The sequence below is a fragment of the Melospiza melodia genome, chromosome 6, assembly GCF_035770615.1.
Source record: "Melospiza melodia melodia isolate bMelMel2 chromosome 6, bMelMel2.pri, whole genome shotgun sequence".
NCBI classification, from domain to species: Eukaryota; Metazoa; Chordata; class Aves; order Passeriformes; family Passerellidae; genus Melospiza; species Melospiza melodia.
In genome coordinates this window covers 4,973,103-4,991,970 of record NC_086199.1, presented here as the reverse complement: position 1 = coordinate 4,991,970, position 18,868 = coordinate 4,973,103, and the positions used below count along the sequence as shown (strand labels likewise).

The following is an 18,868-nucleotide window of genomic DNA, read 5'->3' as shown; positions in this document are numbered from 1 at the left end:
ATGCACTCTTGCTGTTCACCATTACTGTGGCATTCCCAGCTGAGATTTTCATGATTCTGAAGGGCTGAGACTGCAGGAATTAATTGTGTCTCGTGAGAAGGGAAAAAAAATACATTAAAAGTGTAAAGAAATAGCCTTACTTACACAATCTCTCATTCACAGGCTTCAAGATGGGAAAAAATCTTTAGGGAAACAAACATGAAATGCAGAGAAATTCTTGTAAGTCTAAAAAAATAAATTCTTCATAATAATACAAATTCTAGAGGTCTTTTTCACACACGGTTTTGAATTACTGGCTTGTCACAGTGGTCTTCCAAGGACGAACAACCTCTGATGATACCTAGAAAGAGAAATTTTTCTTGCAGACTTTGGCTCCAAATATATTTCCCTGTGGCTCAACATTCTGACAGTACTGATGTGATATTGAGCCAAGAGGTTTTCCACAAGTGAGACACACTTCTGCAGTGGATTTTAATACCAACCACTTCCACATTCTCCTATAATAACAAATATTTAAAAGGTCTTTATTGACTTCAACTCACAACAATCTGGAAAAAACTGAATTTTATTTGCTTAAAAATAATTGATATATTCACAGACAGAATCATTTAAAATAATAACAAAATTGTAAGAAAAAATAGTAGAAAATAAGCAGTGCTGAATGACTGTTATTTTGATGGAACAGCCAGACTATCACACTAGACAGACAAACGTACCAGTGACAACATCTTCAGACAGAGGCTGCCAGAAACAGCCCTAAGCTTTAAAATGTGTCTGTGCCTGAAGAATCTGAATCTCCACGTGCACTGCTCAGACTCTGAGTTTCATTCTCTGTGCTCATGCCAGGCAGCTGCACTGACACCCCTGCTGCAGAATGATGTGGATTCAGGTGAGGGGCAGCATCTCCTAAAAAAAAAAAAAAGGAAAGAATAAGTAAAAAGTAAAACTAAAGTCATTATTTACTGTCTGTGAACAGTGCTGAAGTCATCTCAATTTTCCCTGGGAATGCAGGTACACAGACAGCCCTGCTGCCCACAGTTCTGAGGCACTTCAGAGCCAGCAGAACTCTCCTTACCAGGTAACAAAGGGATGGATTTCTGTGCACATACAGAATCACAGAAGGGTTTGGGTTAAAGGACCTTCAAAACCATCTCATTCCAAGCCCCTGCCATGGCAGGGACACCTTCCACCATCCCAGGGTGCTCCAAGCCCTGTCCAGCCTGGCCTTGGACACTTCCAGGGATCCAGGGGCAGCCACAGCTTCTCTGTGCCAGGGCCTCACACCCTCACAGACAAGAGTTTCTTCCTAATCTCCAATTTAACCTTAGTCTCTGTTAGTTTCAAGCCATTCCCCTTTGTCCTGTCAGTCCATGCCCTTGTACAAAGTCCCTTTCCAGATTTATGGATGCCCTTTAAGTATTGGAAGCACCTGAGTTCTATAAATACACTGGGCTGTATTTACATACACCCACACACACACACACACACACACACATCTATAACCTTCAGCAGGCCCAGAATAATTGAAAATATGCATACTGGTGATTCTGGTGTTTTCCACAGCATTGGAAAAGCCATGGGCAAAAATTAATGTATTTAGCCAAAGGAAGGAGACCAGATGAATCAATTCATGGAGCAGGGAAAGGAAGTCATGGATCAGGGTAGAAACAAAGAATAAAGGAACTCAGGAGAAATGGCACTGGCACTCAACTGCAGCAAGAGCATTTTGAGATTTCAGTTGTCCTGGGGGCATTTAAGTGCAGCAGCTACAAGCAAAACAAACATTTCTGAGTCCACGTACAACAGCAAAGTCTTGGAGCTTGTTCTTATTCCAATAAGCTGTAACAATTCTCCCTTCCTCTGTGATAGACTAGGTAATTAAAACACTGTTTTCCCAATAAAACAAAAAAGTTAGGCTTTCTTTCAGCCCAGTTAATTATCTACTGTGTCACTGAAGCAGTCATCTGCATTCATCTGACTGGCAGCAAAGCTCGCTTTGAATGGCTAATTAAAACAAAACCCCACTGCTAAAATAAAATTCCACTGCTGTTTTCCTGCTGGAACAGCAGCCAACAGCCTGGGAAATCAAATATCAGTGAGGCCCAAGACAGTAAAGGCAGGAGAGGCAGCGACCTGTGCCAGCACAGCCTCTTGCAATTCAGGAAGGCAGCAGGAGCACAAGAGCATTTTCTGTGTCCCCAGGGAATCAGCACATCACCTGGAGAGGAGAAGGATTTGGGGAGATCTCAGAGCAGCCTTCCAGTGCCTAAGTGGAAGAGAGCTGGAAGGGATTTTCCACAAGGCTGTGGAGTGATGGAACAAGGGGAATGGATTTAAACTAACAAGGAGCAGAGTTAGATGGGATATTGAGAAGGTGTTGGTTATGAGGGTGGTGAGGCCCTGGCACAGGGTGCCCACAGAAGCTGTGGCTGCCCCTGGATCCCTGGAACTGTTCCAGGCCAGGCTGGACAGGGCTTGGAGCAGCCTGGGACAGTGAAGGTGTCCCTGCCATGGCAGGGGGTTTGGAATGAGATGAGCTTTAAGGTCCCTTCCAACCCAAACCATCCTGGGATTTTGGGATTGCAGTCTGTGGCTGTGTTTGTGTGATACAAAAAGGCTGCTGGGTTTGTTTGGTCAGGCATGAAAATGACACAGAGAAGACCTGACTGTGCAATGCCCAAGGAAACCTGGCAAATCATCCTCTACTAAAGCCCCTCTCCAACCCTAGATGTAGTTTGATGCTTTCAAAGCTTGACTTTCTTAATAATTTCCACAGTCATGTCACATTCCATGATGTCATTGTTTCAACAGCTGTTTTCAGGTTTGTTAAAAAAGGGGGGAAAAAAAGGAAAAAAGAAAAAATGAAAGGAAAAAAGAAAGTAATATTCCCTTCTCCCAAGGCTCTGTCAGAACCTCTCAATTCTTTGATTCTGGGAGTGCTAAAAGAAAGTATCATATTAGTCTGCATTCCTCTAACACATACTCTAATATATTTTACAGATATACTACAGACCAATTTTACAATAGTAATAAAGTGCTAAAAGACAGAAAAAATAAAAATAGTAATTCCATCTACTTGCTCAACAGAAAATTTACCAGTTCTTGAGCTATCAAAATATCTTTAATTTTAAAATACCCAAAGTCAACACTGCCCTTTTTTAAGGCAGAAACCTGAAGTCTCTGACTTTGTTACATTCACACAGAAAATAAAGAACATGGATTTTCAGCATTTTAACTGTGAAAAAACTGTGGATCTCATATTTCAGCTCAATGGGAGATTCTGCTCCATGCCTGTAACTTCCCAGGATAGAAAGCTGCTGGTCCTGAAACTCTACATTGGCCCCAAAAATACAACTACCAAGTTACTCTCACATGTGTTTTCTCATTATTACCTTTTGCTGAGTGTAACCTCGTGCACGCCCAGTGCATAAAACACTTTAAACACACATCCAGGGAGGGGTTTGGGAATAAAGACACAAACAGAGGCAGACTGGTTTAAATTCCTGTATAGTCCCTGCTCTGCTCCTTCTTTAATAATGTGATATTCCATTTTATGTCTTCCCCTCATCAGAGAGCAGCTCATAACCAATATTAAGATGCTTTCCTCTTTAACACTGAGTTCCTTACCAGAATGGCTAAAATCTTTTGATACACCATAAAAATTGAAATGAATTTTTTTTTCCTTTACAAAGCACAAAAGGGCAAGCAGTCAGGTAATCTTCATGGCTTCCCTCCCCCCACCTTTTTTAGAGGCTCTGGGAGAACTCAGTACAATTTTGTAATCATGTAGTTAGGTGTATTTATAAAAATTTTCCTTGTTAAAATCCAATAAATGGAGCATGTGACCTTAGGTGACCTCCAGTTTTCCAAATTCATTTTTCTAATAGAATAAATTCCTATGAGCTGTGAAAACTGACACTCTTGGTAAGAGAGTCCTTGGCTGGTAGAAACTCATCAGTGACTGAAAACATCTTGGTGACCTGCTGATGGAAAAGGTCACATTTCAGATCAGAGATTTTTCCTGTTCTTGGCACTCTCTAACAAATTCATGTACAGTATTTAATTTCCAGACCTTTGTTTAACAGAAGCATAAAAATTAATGGTGTGTCAACCATCCAGTGACCTGTGAAGGGAGTTTTTCTCTAAGAGGTACTGTCACACTCAGAATATGCCACATACAAAGGGTGTCATGAATGTGTGCCAAAGGAAAAAGGAATAAACCACACTGAAGGAAGTTTGGTTACTCACACCATATAGCAACAGTAAGAGCAAAGAAAAATGTTTAAAATCTTTCTTTTTGAATTTTTCTATTTGGCAAAATAAAAAGACTAAACAAGTCTGACTTCTAAGCCAAATGAAAACCATGTGCTTTAACTCCTCTGACTGGGTGTCCATATATGAAATAAAACTATTTTAAACCTGTCTGGGGATGAAAGAGAGCCATATCTTGTAAGTGAAATTGTAATCATGGAATCACAAAATGGATTGGGTTGGAAGGGACCTTAAGGAACACCCAGCTCCAACCCCTGCCATGGGCAGGGACACCTTCCACCATCCCAGGTTGCTCCAAGCCCTGTCCCACCCAGCCTGGAGCACTCCCAGGGATCCAGGGGCAGCCACAGCATCTCTGGGCACCTGTGCCAGGGCCCCACCACCCTCACAGTCCAGAATTCTTTTCCAGTATCTAATATAAACTTATTCTCTTTCATTTGGAAGCCATTCTCCCTTGCCCTGTCAGTCCATGCTCTTGTAAATCACCTCTCCCCATCAATACAATAAATAGGGAGGGTTTGAAGGATCAGGACCCAGGTTATTTTTCAGTACAAAACCAGAACCATAATTACTGTAATTACCTACCTATTGCTTCCTAAAATTTCAAAACAATCTTCCCTCTATTCCCCAACTGAAGCAGCTCTCTTCAAGAGCAAGAATAAACTCCCAAGACTGTAAAAACAACTCCAGTGCTGTGCTCTCATTCCTTCAATAGCAGGGGCTGATAGGAATGGCTTGTTTCTTCTTCTGCCAGACTCCAGCTGCTTTTTCTTTGTTTATTCCTGACTTCAAAGTTTTAAACACTGTCCTGTACCAACAAATAACTTCCTCCAGATGGCATTAGCTCAAGTGCTCTGAGCACTGGGATAGCACAGCACCTGCAGATCCAACTCAGCATCTTAAAATCTTCACTGAAGGTGCCTTTTTTTTTTCTCCTGTCATTCCCCCATTTTGCTTTTTCCCTACATAAAAAGATTTACATCTGGCATACAGCTGCAAAGACCATTAGAAGGGAAAGAGAGTTGTCAGAAGTTCTTTAGAGAAGTAAAGAAGTTCTAAAGCAAAGTAGAAGAACAAATGTCTACAGGCTCAAAGGTAACCAGTGGCAGTGGGAACATTTTATAGAGCCACAGAATGGTTTGGGTTGGAAGGGACCTTCAAGATAATCCAGTTCCACCCCTGCCATGGGCAGGGAACCTTCCACTATCCCAGGTTGCTCCAAGCTCCATTCAGCCTGGCCTGGAACATTTGCATGGATGAGGCAGCCACAGCTTCTCTGGACAACCTGTGCCAGAGCTTCACAGGGAAGAATTTTTTTCTAAGATCTCACCTAACCCTGCCCTCTGTCAGTTTGAATCCATTCCCCTTGTCCTGTCACTCCATCCCTTGTCCAAAGTCCCTCCCCAGCTCTCCTGGAGCCCCTTTAAACACTGGCAGGGCCTTTAAGGTCTCCCTGGAGTCTTCTCCAGGCTGAACATCCCCAGCTCTCAGCCTGGCAGCCTCTCTTATCTACATCTCAATTCTCCTCTCTTTTCTCCTCTCTTTTCTCTTATCTGGAGGATAGGACAGCTTGGAGCAACCTGGGACAGTGGGAGTTCTCTGCCCATGGCAGGGGTGGAACTGGATGCTCTTGAAGGTCTCCTTTTACCTGTAAGCAAACCTGTGAATTCCATTTTGCACCAATATGTGTCCAGGCCATGTCTCCATGGGTTTGTGTGGTACCACACTGAAATTCACTCACTTTCATACATAATTGTACAGGTGAGTTACCAAGCACAGCAACCCAAGAAGTGGCATTTCTGGCAAAATCAAAATTATTCCAGGCTTGCTGGGCTAACACATTCTTGGGTAAGAAACATCCATATTTTGATGTAAGTAATTCTGAAGGCTGAGCTGAAAAAAGAAATTGCACTGCAATGTCAGTCATGCTACTAACTATAATGATATTCAGCATTTCCAGTTCAGAGTCACATTCAGCTGCATTGTGCACACTGGCTATTGAATGTTTCTGTATTCAATGGCTTATAAAGTTGAAAGTGGATAGGTTATAGAACTAATGAATACAATCTTTTCAGGAATAAGCAGGACCATCAACAGGTACTCAAATAATCCAAAATTTTGGGCAAATTATTCTCCATTTATTAGAAATGAGAGTTCCTCCTCCAGAGGAAGCTTTTCTTGCTTTTGTCACCTCGAATCCATGGGCTTGTTTAGGTTATTGTGGAGAAGCTGTGCTTTTTCAGCCCTGCCAAAATGTGCTTTTTAGGGCAGGGGCTCTCTTCCTGCTGTGTGAATGCTTTGCCAAACTTTCACCTGGCAGCAGGTGAGAGCTCTGCCTTCCAGTGGGACAGAAACACAGAAAACAAGAACAAGATGTCCTGCAAATGCCTGCAGCTCTTTTTTAACCCCAACCCACACTGCCCCAACTTGGCTGCTCCATGACAAACAGAAAAGACTCGAGGCAAAACAAGGCCAGATTTCCAGGGCTGAGCTCCATGCAAGGGGTACATTTACAATTAAAACACTTGAGCTGTTTTACAGAAATGGACAGACATCTGGGGGAACTGAGCCAAAAATGTCTGGATTTAAAAGCACGAGTCTACTGCTGGAGCTGAAAAAACATGGTTTCATTCTCAAAGGCTGCAGCCAACTCATAAACTTCCATAAGTGGGCCACAGACACCAGTGGAGACAGAAAACTATATAATGTGAGTTCAGTTCAAGTTCTGACCTAAACTTGGCAAATTCCACCTTCCCCTTGGTGTCATGTACTTACAGAAACCCTGCACACAAGCACACAGAAAATAAACACGTGTATACACACACACTGTGCTTTTGCTGTTTGTTTGTGTAACCCCCAATGTATAGCCCAGCTATAAATGTTTCCAAAAAGAAAATAAATGCAGATCCCCAGCCAGTAAAGGAGGGTGGGGCCAGGCTCAGCAGCTAACAAACATTTCAAAGCAGAATATTTGAAAATGGTTTTCTCCTTCTCCTCTCAAGTTGGAGTTCAAGGTTCAGTGGTTTTTCCAAAACACTCTATATTCCCACCAACAGCAACACTAAACAGAACAAAAACTAGAAATACATTACATAAACTAAAACCAGATTTTTCAAAATCCTAACACAGAGACCAGCAGGGAAGGGCAGACAGAAAGCAGCTCCAAAAACATCTAGAAACGAGATTGCAGAGTTTACTAAATAAATATTTCCTTTTGGTGCCTAAAATCTCCTCTGCTCCTTTAGATCTGGTATCTTTTCCTCTGTAGAACCTCTCACTGCTTAACAAATCTGTTCCCTGGCCACATCTTTTGCTGCTGTTTCCCACCAAATCCCTTCCAAAACATGTGTAATGATCTTTCCAAATAACTACAGTAATTATTAGTACTAAGAAGAAATATTAAAAGTGAATTTGATTTTTCCATACAGATGGCTGTGATTTTTGGATGTGCAATTGGCTCAAAACAAATAATTTAACATTTAAGCACTGCTCTCTCTAGGCTGCAACCAATTTTCCTGAGGAAAACTTAACATAAATAAAAGCTGCAACTTTTATTTTAAAATAAGAAAAAGAGAAGGAGTTGGTTCCTTACTGGTCCAGAGTCTTTGAAAAACCACCAGGAAAATGTGTATCTTGTGCAAGGGCCAGAGGGAGGAGCAATCCCTAAATCCACAAGAGATAACCTAGGTAAACAGCTGGGGGAATCAGGAGAATCTGACAAGTGCTAATTAAAAATCTGCAGATCTAATGGTGCAATTAATATTTTACTTATTCAGTAAAACTAAATATCACCTATATACAATTTTTAAAAAAAATTTATGCAAAATTTAACCAGCAAGTGGACAGAAAGGTGATTTCAAAAGCATATTTCTAGAATATATTGGGCTCTGTTACTCATGTTTGGGGGTCCATACATTTTAATGCCTGTATCTGAAACAAAATAAAGCAACAAACAAAAAAAAAAAAAAAAAGGAACTTGAATGATCAATTATGGGAATTCACACTTAATTCTAAGATAAAGTTCTGCTGAATTCCCTTGGGATGTCAGTGCAAAGCCAGCAGTAGCACTGGCTCCACTGAGACCTCGTATCTTAATGATATTAATTGCAGCAATACTGCCTCCAGCTTATCTGCATCGTGCCACAGTGCCACACATAGCAGCACTCACAGCCTTCTTGGGGAGTGGCAAGGAAAAGAAATAAAAATCAAAGCATCTTTTTAATTCTTAGAAGTTACATGGCCTCCTTTTATTGAACAACAATTTAAAAATATTTTTACACGAATAATTAAAGTTGAGCGACCAAAGTCAAGTGATGTTTCACCATGAATTAAGATCTGAAAATTAATTAAAATCTTCCCAGTTCAGAGCTGAAATGCAGGTGGGGTGTCCCTGTGAGGCTGTGGGTGCTCCATCCTCTGAAGTGCCCAAGGCCAGCTCGGATTTTGGGGGGAGAGGGGAAGGTGTCCCTGCCCATGAAAAAGGGACAGAACTGGACAATTCCAGCCCTGCCAGATTCCAGACACCAAATATCCAAAAAAATCCTCAGAGGACAAGTTTCAGTGAACCCCTGTAAGAAGTCACAAGTCACTTTTCACCACTAAGTTCAGTGAGAGACCTCAGTGAGCTCTCCCTCAAACAGACAAGAGGTTTTATCCCATGGCTGCAATCTGCACCCAGATTTGACTGAAAGTCAGGGAATGGGTATCAAAAAGAAAAGAGAAAACTTTCTGCCTGAAGGGAAGTGCTGCAGGGCAGAATTTTCTCATTTCAAGTCACTCCTCACATATAATGGAGTCACTAAATTCATTCTTATAATAAAAAAATTAAATAAGGTACACTCAGTGTAAAGAACTTCAAATAAAAAGTGTTTTTCTAGACAACCACAAGCAAACTAGCTTTATTTCTCTACTCTGAATACTTAAATATTCACATGATCCTGAGATTTATTTTGATGATTTTCACTAACAAAGTCATGGGATTCCCCATCTGGAAACAGTTTGCCAAGACTCCCTTTACTGTACTACCATTACCAGGATCTGGCATATTCAAAATGCTTCTACCTACAGCACAATTACCCCAAATTTTTGTAATTACACCTTTTCAAAAGAAAATTATGAGCATTTTCCCCAGGAACAAAACAAAACAAGACAGAACAAAAGCCAGCCCTACAGAGTTTGCATTTTCCAATGGTCAGTCTAATAAATTCCAGAACATCTCCATGCACATTTCTAGCACATGGACAAACAAACTTATAAAAAAATACATTTTTTCCAGCCTTTGGTTTAGCAGCAGAGGGTGGCCACTACAGGTTTTACCATTTGTGGATATCAGTGACCTTTGAAAATGGGTAGGAATAAGCATTTCTAGGAAGCTTAGAGAGGCAAACAACTTTTCTGTTAGCTCAGAAAGAGGACTGAATAAATGAGCACATGTTCAAACAAGGAAAACATTAAATGTCTGTACTGGAAGACCTGGGAGCTCACTGCTATAGAAGCATAAAATAATTTAGGTCAGAAAACACTTCAAATATCATCAAGTCCAACCATTAACCCTCACCACCAGTTCATCCCTAAACCATGGTCCCTAGTACCACATCCAACACATTTTTCCAACATTTTCAGGATGGTGATTCCAACCCTCCCAGGGCAGCCTGTTCCAATGTCTGGCCACCCTTTCAGTGCAGAAATTTTTCTTAATATCTGACCTAAATCTCCCTTGGTGCAACTTGAGACCATTTCCTCTGGTCCTGCCTGTGACCAGACCCCATTTTGACCTGCTCTTGAAATGAGCCCTCAGTGTGATGACAAGTAACTCTGCCTTCACAATCCTGTGACCAGAAACTTGGAAAGGTCTGGGAGTAAATATATGATTTTATCTTGTGCTATTTTAAAGTTTGTTGAAATCTAAAATGATTAAACTTTGTGCAGTGCAGATAAGCATTCCTCCTTATAAAAAACAAAACAAAAAAAACCCCCAAAACAAAAAAAAAAAACCCACAACAACCCCCCCAAACCAAACAAAAGCACCCCAAAACCCCAAAAAGACCCCACCAAACCAAAAAAACCTCCCCAAAACAACAACAACAATAACAATAGCAACAACAACAAATCAAACAAACAAAAAACCCCAACCCAAACCAAATCAAACCAAAACAAAAAAAAAAAAAACAAAAAACACTTGGCTTGTAACATGGGAAAGAGTAAAACCAAAATTCCTTTGCAATACTTGGGTGAATCTGAGCTCTAAAGCAGCAGAATAAATGAGCTGCAGAAATGTATTTCTCTACATTAATGCTGCACATTAAGCACAGTGCAGCACCTTCTCTACTCTCTCTTAGACACATCAGTGATTTTAATATCATCCCCCTCCATCTGTGCTAAGTGGCACAAAACAACAAAACACAGGGGGAACTGCAGGCAGCTCCCAGCAGCACCAGAGAAACCAACAGCTCTTGTCAGGAGCTGCTCTGCACAACCCTTGGAGCTGCTGTCAGGCAGGGCCTTGAACAGAACCTTTTCCATCAGGTTCTCATTTGGGAGGTGCTCTTTGCCTCTGAAGCTGCAGCCACACACTCACAAATTGACATTTGGGGTGCTGGCTGCACCAATTTCCTTCAGGAAGTTCTGCAGCTCTGACTTTTCCCAGCTCAAGGTGTTGGTGCCAAACCTGGTGAGCACCCAGATCGTCCCTCAGTGCTTTGGGCCATTGTGGAAACCCAGGGAATATTTCTCTGTCTGCTCTGGGACTCTCATTCATGGAGAAAGTTTCCCAGACTTCAAGATAAACTAGAATCCACAAAAATGTGAAATAGATTATAGAGAGCGGTGTAGGTGTATCACTTGGTGAGAAATTGAGGTTTTGGGATTTTTAGTATGTTGTGGATGGAAGCAGGATGGAGGGCACAGGGTGTTGTCCTGGGTTTCTTCTTCATGCTTCTTCTTCCTCCTTCTCCAAGGGTTTGGGTGGCATTTTGTAATTGGGCAGGAAAGTCCCCACTGGGGGCTCTTTGGGATCAGTTATTGGGTTAAAAGAGAAAATAATCTAGGTGTCAGCTCTTCATTGGATAGTTTAGCTTTAAAAGACCTTGTAACAAGAGATTCTTGGCCATTTTGTGCCTTGCTGCTGAACTCACAGTAGTGAGGCAGTTTTATTGATAAGAAATAATAAACACTTGAGTCTGAACATGAATTACTGTCTCAAGTGCCTCCAATCCAGACCCAGAGAAACCAAGAGGCCATGAGCAGGATTAACAGAGCTTGTTGGCATCTGAGGGAAAATCATTTATCAGTTCTCTGGGTTTAAATATGCCTGGCCAAAATACAGGGAGATCTGCACTGCAAAGGATCATGCGTGGAAATCCAGTCTGCAGGTGTGGGAGCAGAGTTGGGCTCTGCCTGATGATGGACACAACTTGGAATTATCCAACCAGTGAGGCTGTGAAAGTCCTCTGAGGTGCAGGGCACAGGCACTGTGCATCATTCCAGAGCACACACACCTGAATTCAGGAGCTGTTACAGCAACAGCAATTACACAAAGCTCCTCAGCAAAGTGGCTTTTGCAAGCCGTCCCCACACCTGACAATGGCATAGACTCAATTATTCAGCACAATCCTGATGTGACACGATGACACCCAGTGTGTGCCAGCAGGAAAAGCACAGTGGCAAAGGAAGCCTTATCTTGTGTGCCTCATGGAATTTATTGGCTCCCAATATGTCACCTGAAGCAAATTCACTCACATTATACACATAACACACTCCCAGGTTCAGCAATACTTTCTCTGCAAGTATCAGATAAAGCAATCTGTTTTCTGGCAATTTCCCTCACATGCTACAATAAGACCAGGATTTTAAGAAACATTATCCATTATTTTCTTTCTTTCTGCCTCTTAAATATCAGGGAAGAACTGAATCTGGAATATACTTAAAATTCAATACATCTCCAAGTTGGGGAATATGTTTTCCCTTGTCATTACTCTGTCACTGAGCATTATGCTGCCTACACAAGAGCAGGAGAGAACAAAGGCTTAAAGATCATCTCTCTTTAAACACAACATGTAAGTGTCACTGTTATTAATGCAATATTGGGGTTTTTTTAAATCTTGGAGGCAGAGAAGCCACGTGTTGCAAAATCTCTTGCAAGAGGACTGTCTCCTACGTTAGTGAAAGCCTGGAAAGGGTCTGGATCACGCCTGGAGCTTCTCTCACTAATTCTGCAATGCAAACTGCAATGCAGTTTTAACTCTACTATTACAGGTTTTCCAATCATCCCCTGTTCCTTCAGATGAGAAGTAAACAGGTTAATGCAGATTTTTAGAGAGCTACTTGGAAAGGGAGTAGTGCAGTATCCAAGGTGCAGCTTTATTCACACAACCTACATTCATTATGCACAGAAAGTTTCCTGGAAACCTGTTCTAAAATCTGATAAGAAAAAATCCTCATTAAGAATCATTTGCTTGTTTAATTTTCACTTATTGAGCTTTAATGTACCATAAAAGTAATAACAACAGTGCCTTAACTAAGTACTGCTTTTCTTGTGTTCATTAATTTCAGAAGAACACAAAACTGCCTGTAGATACAGGAAGCTGCTGGAAAATAAAAAGGAACCAATTGCATAAACTCAAACGAGGACAAAAAATAAAATAAATAAAATAAAAAATTTTTTTTTTTTTTTTTTTTTTTTTTTTTTTTTTTTTTTTGGTGGAACAGTGGGTTCAACAAAAATGCATTCTGTTCACTGTACACACGACACCAATGGGAATAAGAGCCAGTTCAAGTTCTAAGTTACCATTACTTGGGTAATGGCTTCAAGCTGCAAGGCACAGCTGTATGGGCCCAGCCAGACAGGCTATCACAGCAATGCTTTGATAGCATGGGGCCCTTAAGTGTCAGGATATAGAAAAGGCAGCAGTTGTTGGCTGTGAAAACAGTCTGATACAAACCAGATGGGGACTCGCTTCATGGGCAACACAAAGGAAAACAATTGGCTCATTCAACAAAGTCAGGCCACTGCCCCAGAGAATTAACAGAAGACAATAACAGTCAACCAGAGCTGATGCAAACAAGAAACAGCCATGTGGTTAGGGTTTAAGGAATTGTTTCTCCTCAGACTAAACATAAAGTTTTGATTTCTAATTCTCATATTCATTAATTTCAGTCTCGTTTACAAGCCCCTTCTTCCTCCAAAGTCTTCCGTGTAATTCATTTATGTAGCACCAGCCTTCACACACCTACTTAAACAAGAAAAAAAAATCTATGACAAAGGCAGCTATATTAATCTAATGTTTCCTGAGGAATGCCAAGACCACAGACAACTTTCTGAACCGTGGCAGAACAACATTACAGATACACAGAGGGTTATTAGACATATTTACATGCATATGGCAACATATTTACTGATTCTTTTTGATTTGAAACGCATAAAGCCCAATAGGTCACATGCTGGGTTACCAGAGTACAGATGTCCTCCAGTTTTGTGAAGAGTTCTTCTGGTTTCTTACTTAGGTTTTTTTTAAGCAAACTTCAGGTCAATTATGTTGCCACATAAGAGTTTTGTCAGGCTACAGTTAAAAAAAAAATCTATTAAAATAGCTATTACCAAACCCTTTTTTAAGCAATCAAAAATTTAAAAACTGCCTATTTCAGCCATAACTCAAAAAATCCCCAGCCCACTCATTTTTAGAAGCTTGTAGAAGATTATGGTCCAAAATCTTAATTGCTCTTGCTGTTTTATTACAGGAAATATGAAAGTGACATGTGCAAAGGTATTTTGATTACAAATTACTTACAGAGATTGCACAATAACTCAGACCTCTAAGGGCCTTCTGCAATTTCACTCTCAGACTGAAAACATCTGAACTTTCTTTTCATGAGCTTCAGACTATTCCCTGTGGCAGACCCTGCACTGTGGAGCTCCACACGAGTCTGAGAGCTTGGATGGCACCAAGGAAACCAAACCTGGAAACCCCAGCAAGGACCTGGACATGGAGATGTCCTGGATACCTTGTGAAATCAGTGTCCCACACATCATGAAATCACAGAATGGTTTGGGGTGGAAGAAACCTAAAAAAAGTCTTGTTCCAAGCCCCTGCCATGGGCAGGGACACCTTCCACTATCCCAGGTTGCTCCAAGCCCCATCCAGCCTGGCCTTGGACACTGCCAGGGATGGAGCAGCCACAGCTGCTCTGGGCACCCTGTGCCAGGGCCTCACCACCCTCAGAGTGAAGGTTTTTTTTCCTAATTTCTAATCTGAACCCACTCTGAATGTATGGCTCTCATTTAACAGGCTGACTCTGGAACGAGAGAGAGATTTTGTCTCAGAGTGAAGATTTTTTCCCCTAATTTCTAATCTAAACCCACTCTGAATGTATGGCTTTCCTTTAACAGGCTGACTCTGCAATGACAGAGAGATTTTGTCTTTTAAGAAAGTGAAAAAAACCCTCTCTGAATTAATGAATCAGAGATTCAGAGGCCCTAATCATCCCCTTAAGTAGTTCTAGCCTTCAGCTGCTGTGGCTCCCCAGCCTTTGAGCATGGCTTCACTTCAAAAAAAGGCCAAAAAAACCCAAACCACCACATATTACAGGTAGAAAAAACAGGTTTTACTTCAGTGTCCTGCCATAAGCACAGAGCCAACAAAGCCATTGTGTGCTGTGCTCTCTCTGAGCTAAAACATCTCCCCAGCAGAACCACAGGGCTCATTTCCAAAAGCGCAGCCAAATTCTTGAACCCTCTGCAGCAGGGTTGGGCTGTCACATCATAGCAAGAGAAGACTTTGCCTGCAGTGCTGCTATTATTCATTTTTCACATCATATATACCGAGGTCAGACCACATTTTCTACGTGCAGCTGAAATTTTGGGTTGAGTCCCTGTGTTAGGTCGTTACCAGAAAATGCTGAAGCTTAGGAACAGAACAGCCTTTATTTATCAAGCCTTAAAACCTCAGAGATACTGGCACTGGTAGCCCTGCATTAAAAGCAGATGAGAGGGGAGCAAAAAGCTCTTTAAACCCCAGGTCTGCCTGCAGAGGCAAACCCCAATTGCTGTTATAAAAAGGGTTTTGGACGTGGTTTGTCAGAGAGCTCCTGCACATAAAGGGCAGCTGGAGCAGGGGGAGGCATGGCTGCCCTGGCTCCCTCAGAGTGAGGATTCCAACAGGAAACTGCTCCCCCCTTTCTCTTTTTTTCTTCTTTTTAATCAGGAAGGAAGCTTCATTTTCAGCAACAAGCATTCCCTGTGTAATCTCCCTGCCTGGCTGGGTCTAGGACAGGGTCCAATTACTGAAAAAAGCAATGTGTGCTTCTGAGAAGTCACTCGTGCATTTCCACTGTAACTCCAACTTGTAAATATTTCCCATTTATAACTCTGATTTACGTAACAGGGCACAGTGGCAGCTGTTAAGTAAATTAAACAATTTTCTCAAGATCAGTAATTATGGTTTCAGGATAACAAAAACACACTAAAAGAAAAAAGTCAGAAATTAGGCAATTTGCAACAAATTCCATGCTTTTTATTTCTCCTGAAGATACAATGGCCTGACAAGGGCAGACTCTGCAGCTGTTTTACTGTCTTTAAACAAACACAGCTCTGCCTAACTCTTGCAATATGCACAGTGCCTAAAATAAGGTCATATGCAACCCTGAGATTATTACTTTAACAATCTGAGGTAGGATGGAGAGCAGCAGATAACCCAATAAGTCTAAACCACCTTGATTGGCTAATTTTGAGGCAAAATATAAACACAACTCTACCAGACCTAGAAAAGGTGAGATCCGTTTTCATTGCTCACATCTGGCTGATGATTTATTAATTTGTATTAAAAATACATGCCTGTATGACATTAAAAAAAGAAAGACTTAACTGGAAGGCAAAGTCATGCTGTACACAAAGAGACACAGTTACTTCCCTGCAGCCAAAGCACTGGGGGAAAAAAATGAATTTCACAGACCTGCTCCATATTTTGTGCCACACTCAACAACTTTCATTCAGGTTGTTTAGAACTGTGCTCAAAACCAGCTCTTCCTTCTTTAAAAGCTAAACAGAAGTTTTAGATTAGAGCAGAACGACAGGACATACAAAGGTTCTAAATTTAAATTAAGTTTTTCTAGGTGCAGGGTGTTTTTTTTCCTCCTCTCAATGACAGCACTATGATAAAAACCAGAGCACAGTAGTCCACAGACAAAGTTAAACCCATCTCCATCATTTACTACTGTTCCTTGCAAAGGCAGTCACAAAAAGCACATTTGCAAGTGGTATTTCAGAGATGAGGATTTGCTGTACTTCCCTTACAGAATCAGTTGCATGGAAGATGAAGAGGGTTTCACTCCAGCTTTATGTTAGGAAATGTTATTCCACAGAGTTACAAAACACAGCCCCATGTGCACTGAGCAACAGGTCATGCATGACAACTTTAATCTTCACTCACCAGCCCTTACCCCATTTTTTACCAAGAATGCTACTTTGGCAGCCTGCATTTCTCAAAATCAGCATGTTATCAAAGAGGAGCATTACCAGTATTTACACAGTGTTCTTCATTTGGAAGATATCCTAGATAACATTTACTCCATGCTGTTGCCTTATTTGAAAATTTCATGGGCTCCTATTCTTAAGAAATTAATCCTGTGGGCTTGGGAACCCTGTATTTATATTTAATTCTAAGCAGCCTTTGTAGCACTGTATTGAGAAGGTGGAGCTGGACAAACCTGGCTTCTCTTTGGTGCATGAATTTGAAGCTCTGTTTACTCCCAAAGCATGTAGAAAAACAAGAAATAAAATACCTAGAAACAACACTGGCCACAAGCATGAAAACTGCCTGTAATCAAGCCTTTCACAATCTAATAAGCAGTAGAATTTTAAAAATATTATTTTATTGTGAACACAAATTGTCTAAATATCCATCTTTATTGGCCACTTTGGTTCTCACCGTAACTTTGCAGCCGTGCCTTGCCTCTCCTCAGCAGTGCCAAAAATTTACAAAGCATTAAAAAAGAAAAAGAAGTTTATTGTCTGAGAATGAAAGCTTCTGTCTGCTTTGTAGAAGAGGTCTGGGGGCAGCCAGTCAGAATTTGTGAGTTATTCATCACTCACCTCATACACACTCATGTCCCAGGGATGTCTCTCCTACCCGTCCCCCACACTAACAGCTGGCTCTTCCCAGCTTTTAGGTAGTGCTCAAAAAGCTGAATTGAGAGCAACTGAAGAACAGGTAAAGCTGAAGGGAGTCCAGCTGCATCTGCCCAGGGCTCAGCAAAGCCAGCACAGTGGGGAGAGCAGAAGCTGCTCCTTCTGTTGTGCTGCCACTGAATTATAAAAGGCAACATCTGCCTTCCCTACCAAGCAGAAAAATGTAACCAACTCAGCACATGCTGAAGACATAAAGCCTGCATTTCTCCTATCACAGTGCTAGAAATGTTTCTCCAAGTTGAAATATGTGTTTGTAATACTCCTTGTCTTCACCTGTCACCAAACAGTATCCAGGCAATGTGTTGCCAGCACGCAAAACCATCAAGACTTCCTGCTCTGATAATGATGCCTTTTATAAAAATAAAAAAGGGAGATAAGAAACCTGCTTAAATGGCTGTTAATCCAAGTAAGGATGGTCATCCTAGGAGATCCTGTGGTGTGTGTGCCAAGGCAGCCAGCAGCAGGTCTGCCCGAGACCTGGAACGGTTCCTGACTCAGCTTGGCTGGTTTGGGTGCATCAGGCTGTACACAGAGAGTGACTGAGAAGTACAAATGGATCTTATTCACAAATCTGCCTTTGTAGGCTGGAATCTGGGTGAGAAGCTGCAGCAGAGTTCTGGATGCAGTAACTCCAAGTGCCCTGCTGGAAAGGGAATGCTCTGAATTATGGAATCACAAAATGGTTTGGGTTGGAAGGGACTTTGAAGATCACCCAGTTCCAACCCCTGCCATGGGCAGGGACACCTTCCACCATCCCAGGTTGCTCCAGGCCCCATCCAAGCTGGCCTGGAACCCTTCCAGGGATGGGGCAGCCACAGCTTCTGTGGGCACCCTGTGCCAGAGCCTCACCACCCTCACAGCAAAAAATTTATTTTTCATGTCAAATCTACACCTAATTCTTTCAAGTTTAAAACCATTGCCCCATGTCTTGTCACTCTCCATCTGTATAAAAAGTCCATCTCCCTCTTTTTTATGAGCCCTTTAAGGTACTGGAAGGCACAGTGAGGTGTCCCTGGAGCCTTCTCCTCTCCAGGCTGAACAATCCCAGCTCCTCCAGCCTGTCTCCACAGCAGAGGTGCTCTGGTCACATCTTGTTGCAGTGACACACTGAGGCACACCCTGCAGAACAACCAGGAATCCCAATTTACATTCTTTTAACATCACTGCTAACAAATAGGCACATGAATTAAACTAGTACAAGACCACAACAAAAATCAAATGCCTCTTCACAACATTATGACAGCAGATGATTTGCAAAGGGACTTCAAACTCAATTATTTGTCCACAAATGAGCAACAGGTTCAGGAGAGACTGTTCTGATTCTCTTGCAGACCCACCACAACACACAGGCCACAGAACAGCTAAACATGCTTACTTTCTAGCTGCACATCAGTTCTTTCTTGTTAAACCATGGGC

The 18,868-nt window shown here is 41.7% G+C and overlaps 1 protein-coding gene across 5 annotated transcripts in view; it reads right to left on the bottom strand.

Annotated features, from left to right (window-relative positions):
- Positions 1-547: 547 nt before the first annotated feature.
- KIAA0586 (KIAA0586 ortholog) overlaps positions 548-18,868 on the bottom strand; it is a 70,273-nt gene continuing 51,952 nt past the window's right edge. For 4 of the 5 annotated variants that reach the window (XM_063159731.1, XM_063159727.1, XM_063159728.1 and 1 more), the window contains one exon: positions 548-906. In XM_063159731.1, the coding sequence (XP_063015801.1) occupies positions 764-906 (143 nt within the window). In that variant the 3' untranslated portion in view covers positions 548-763. The remainder of the gene's footprint in view (positions 907-18,868) is intronic. The other variant, XM_063159730.1, reaches the window with a different exon arrangement.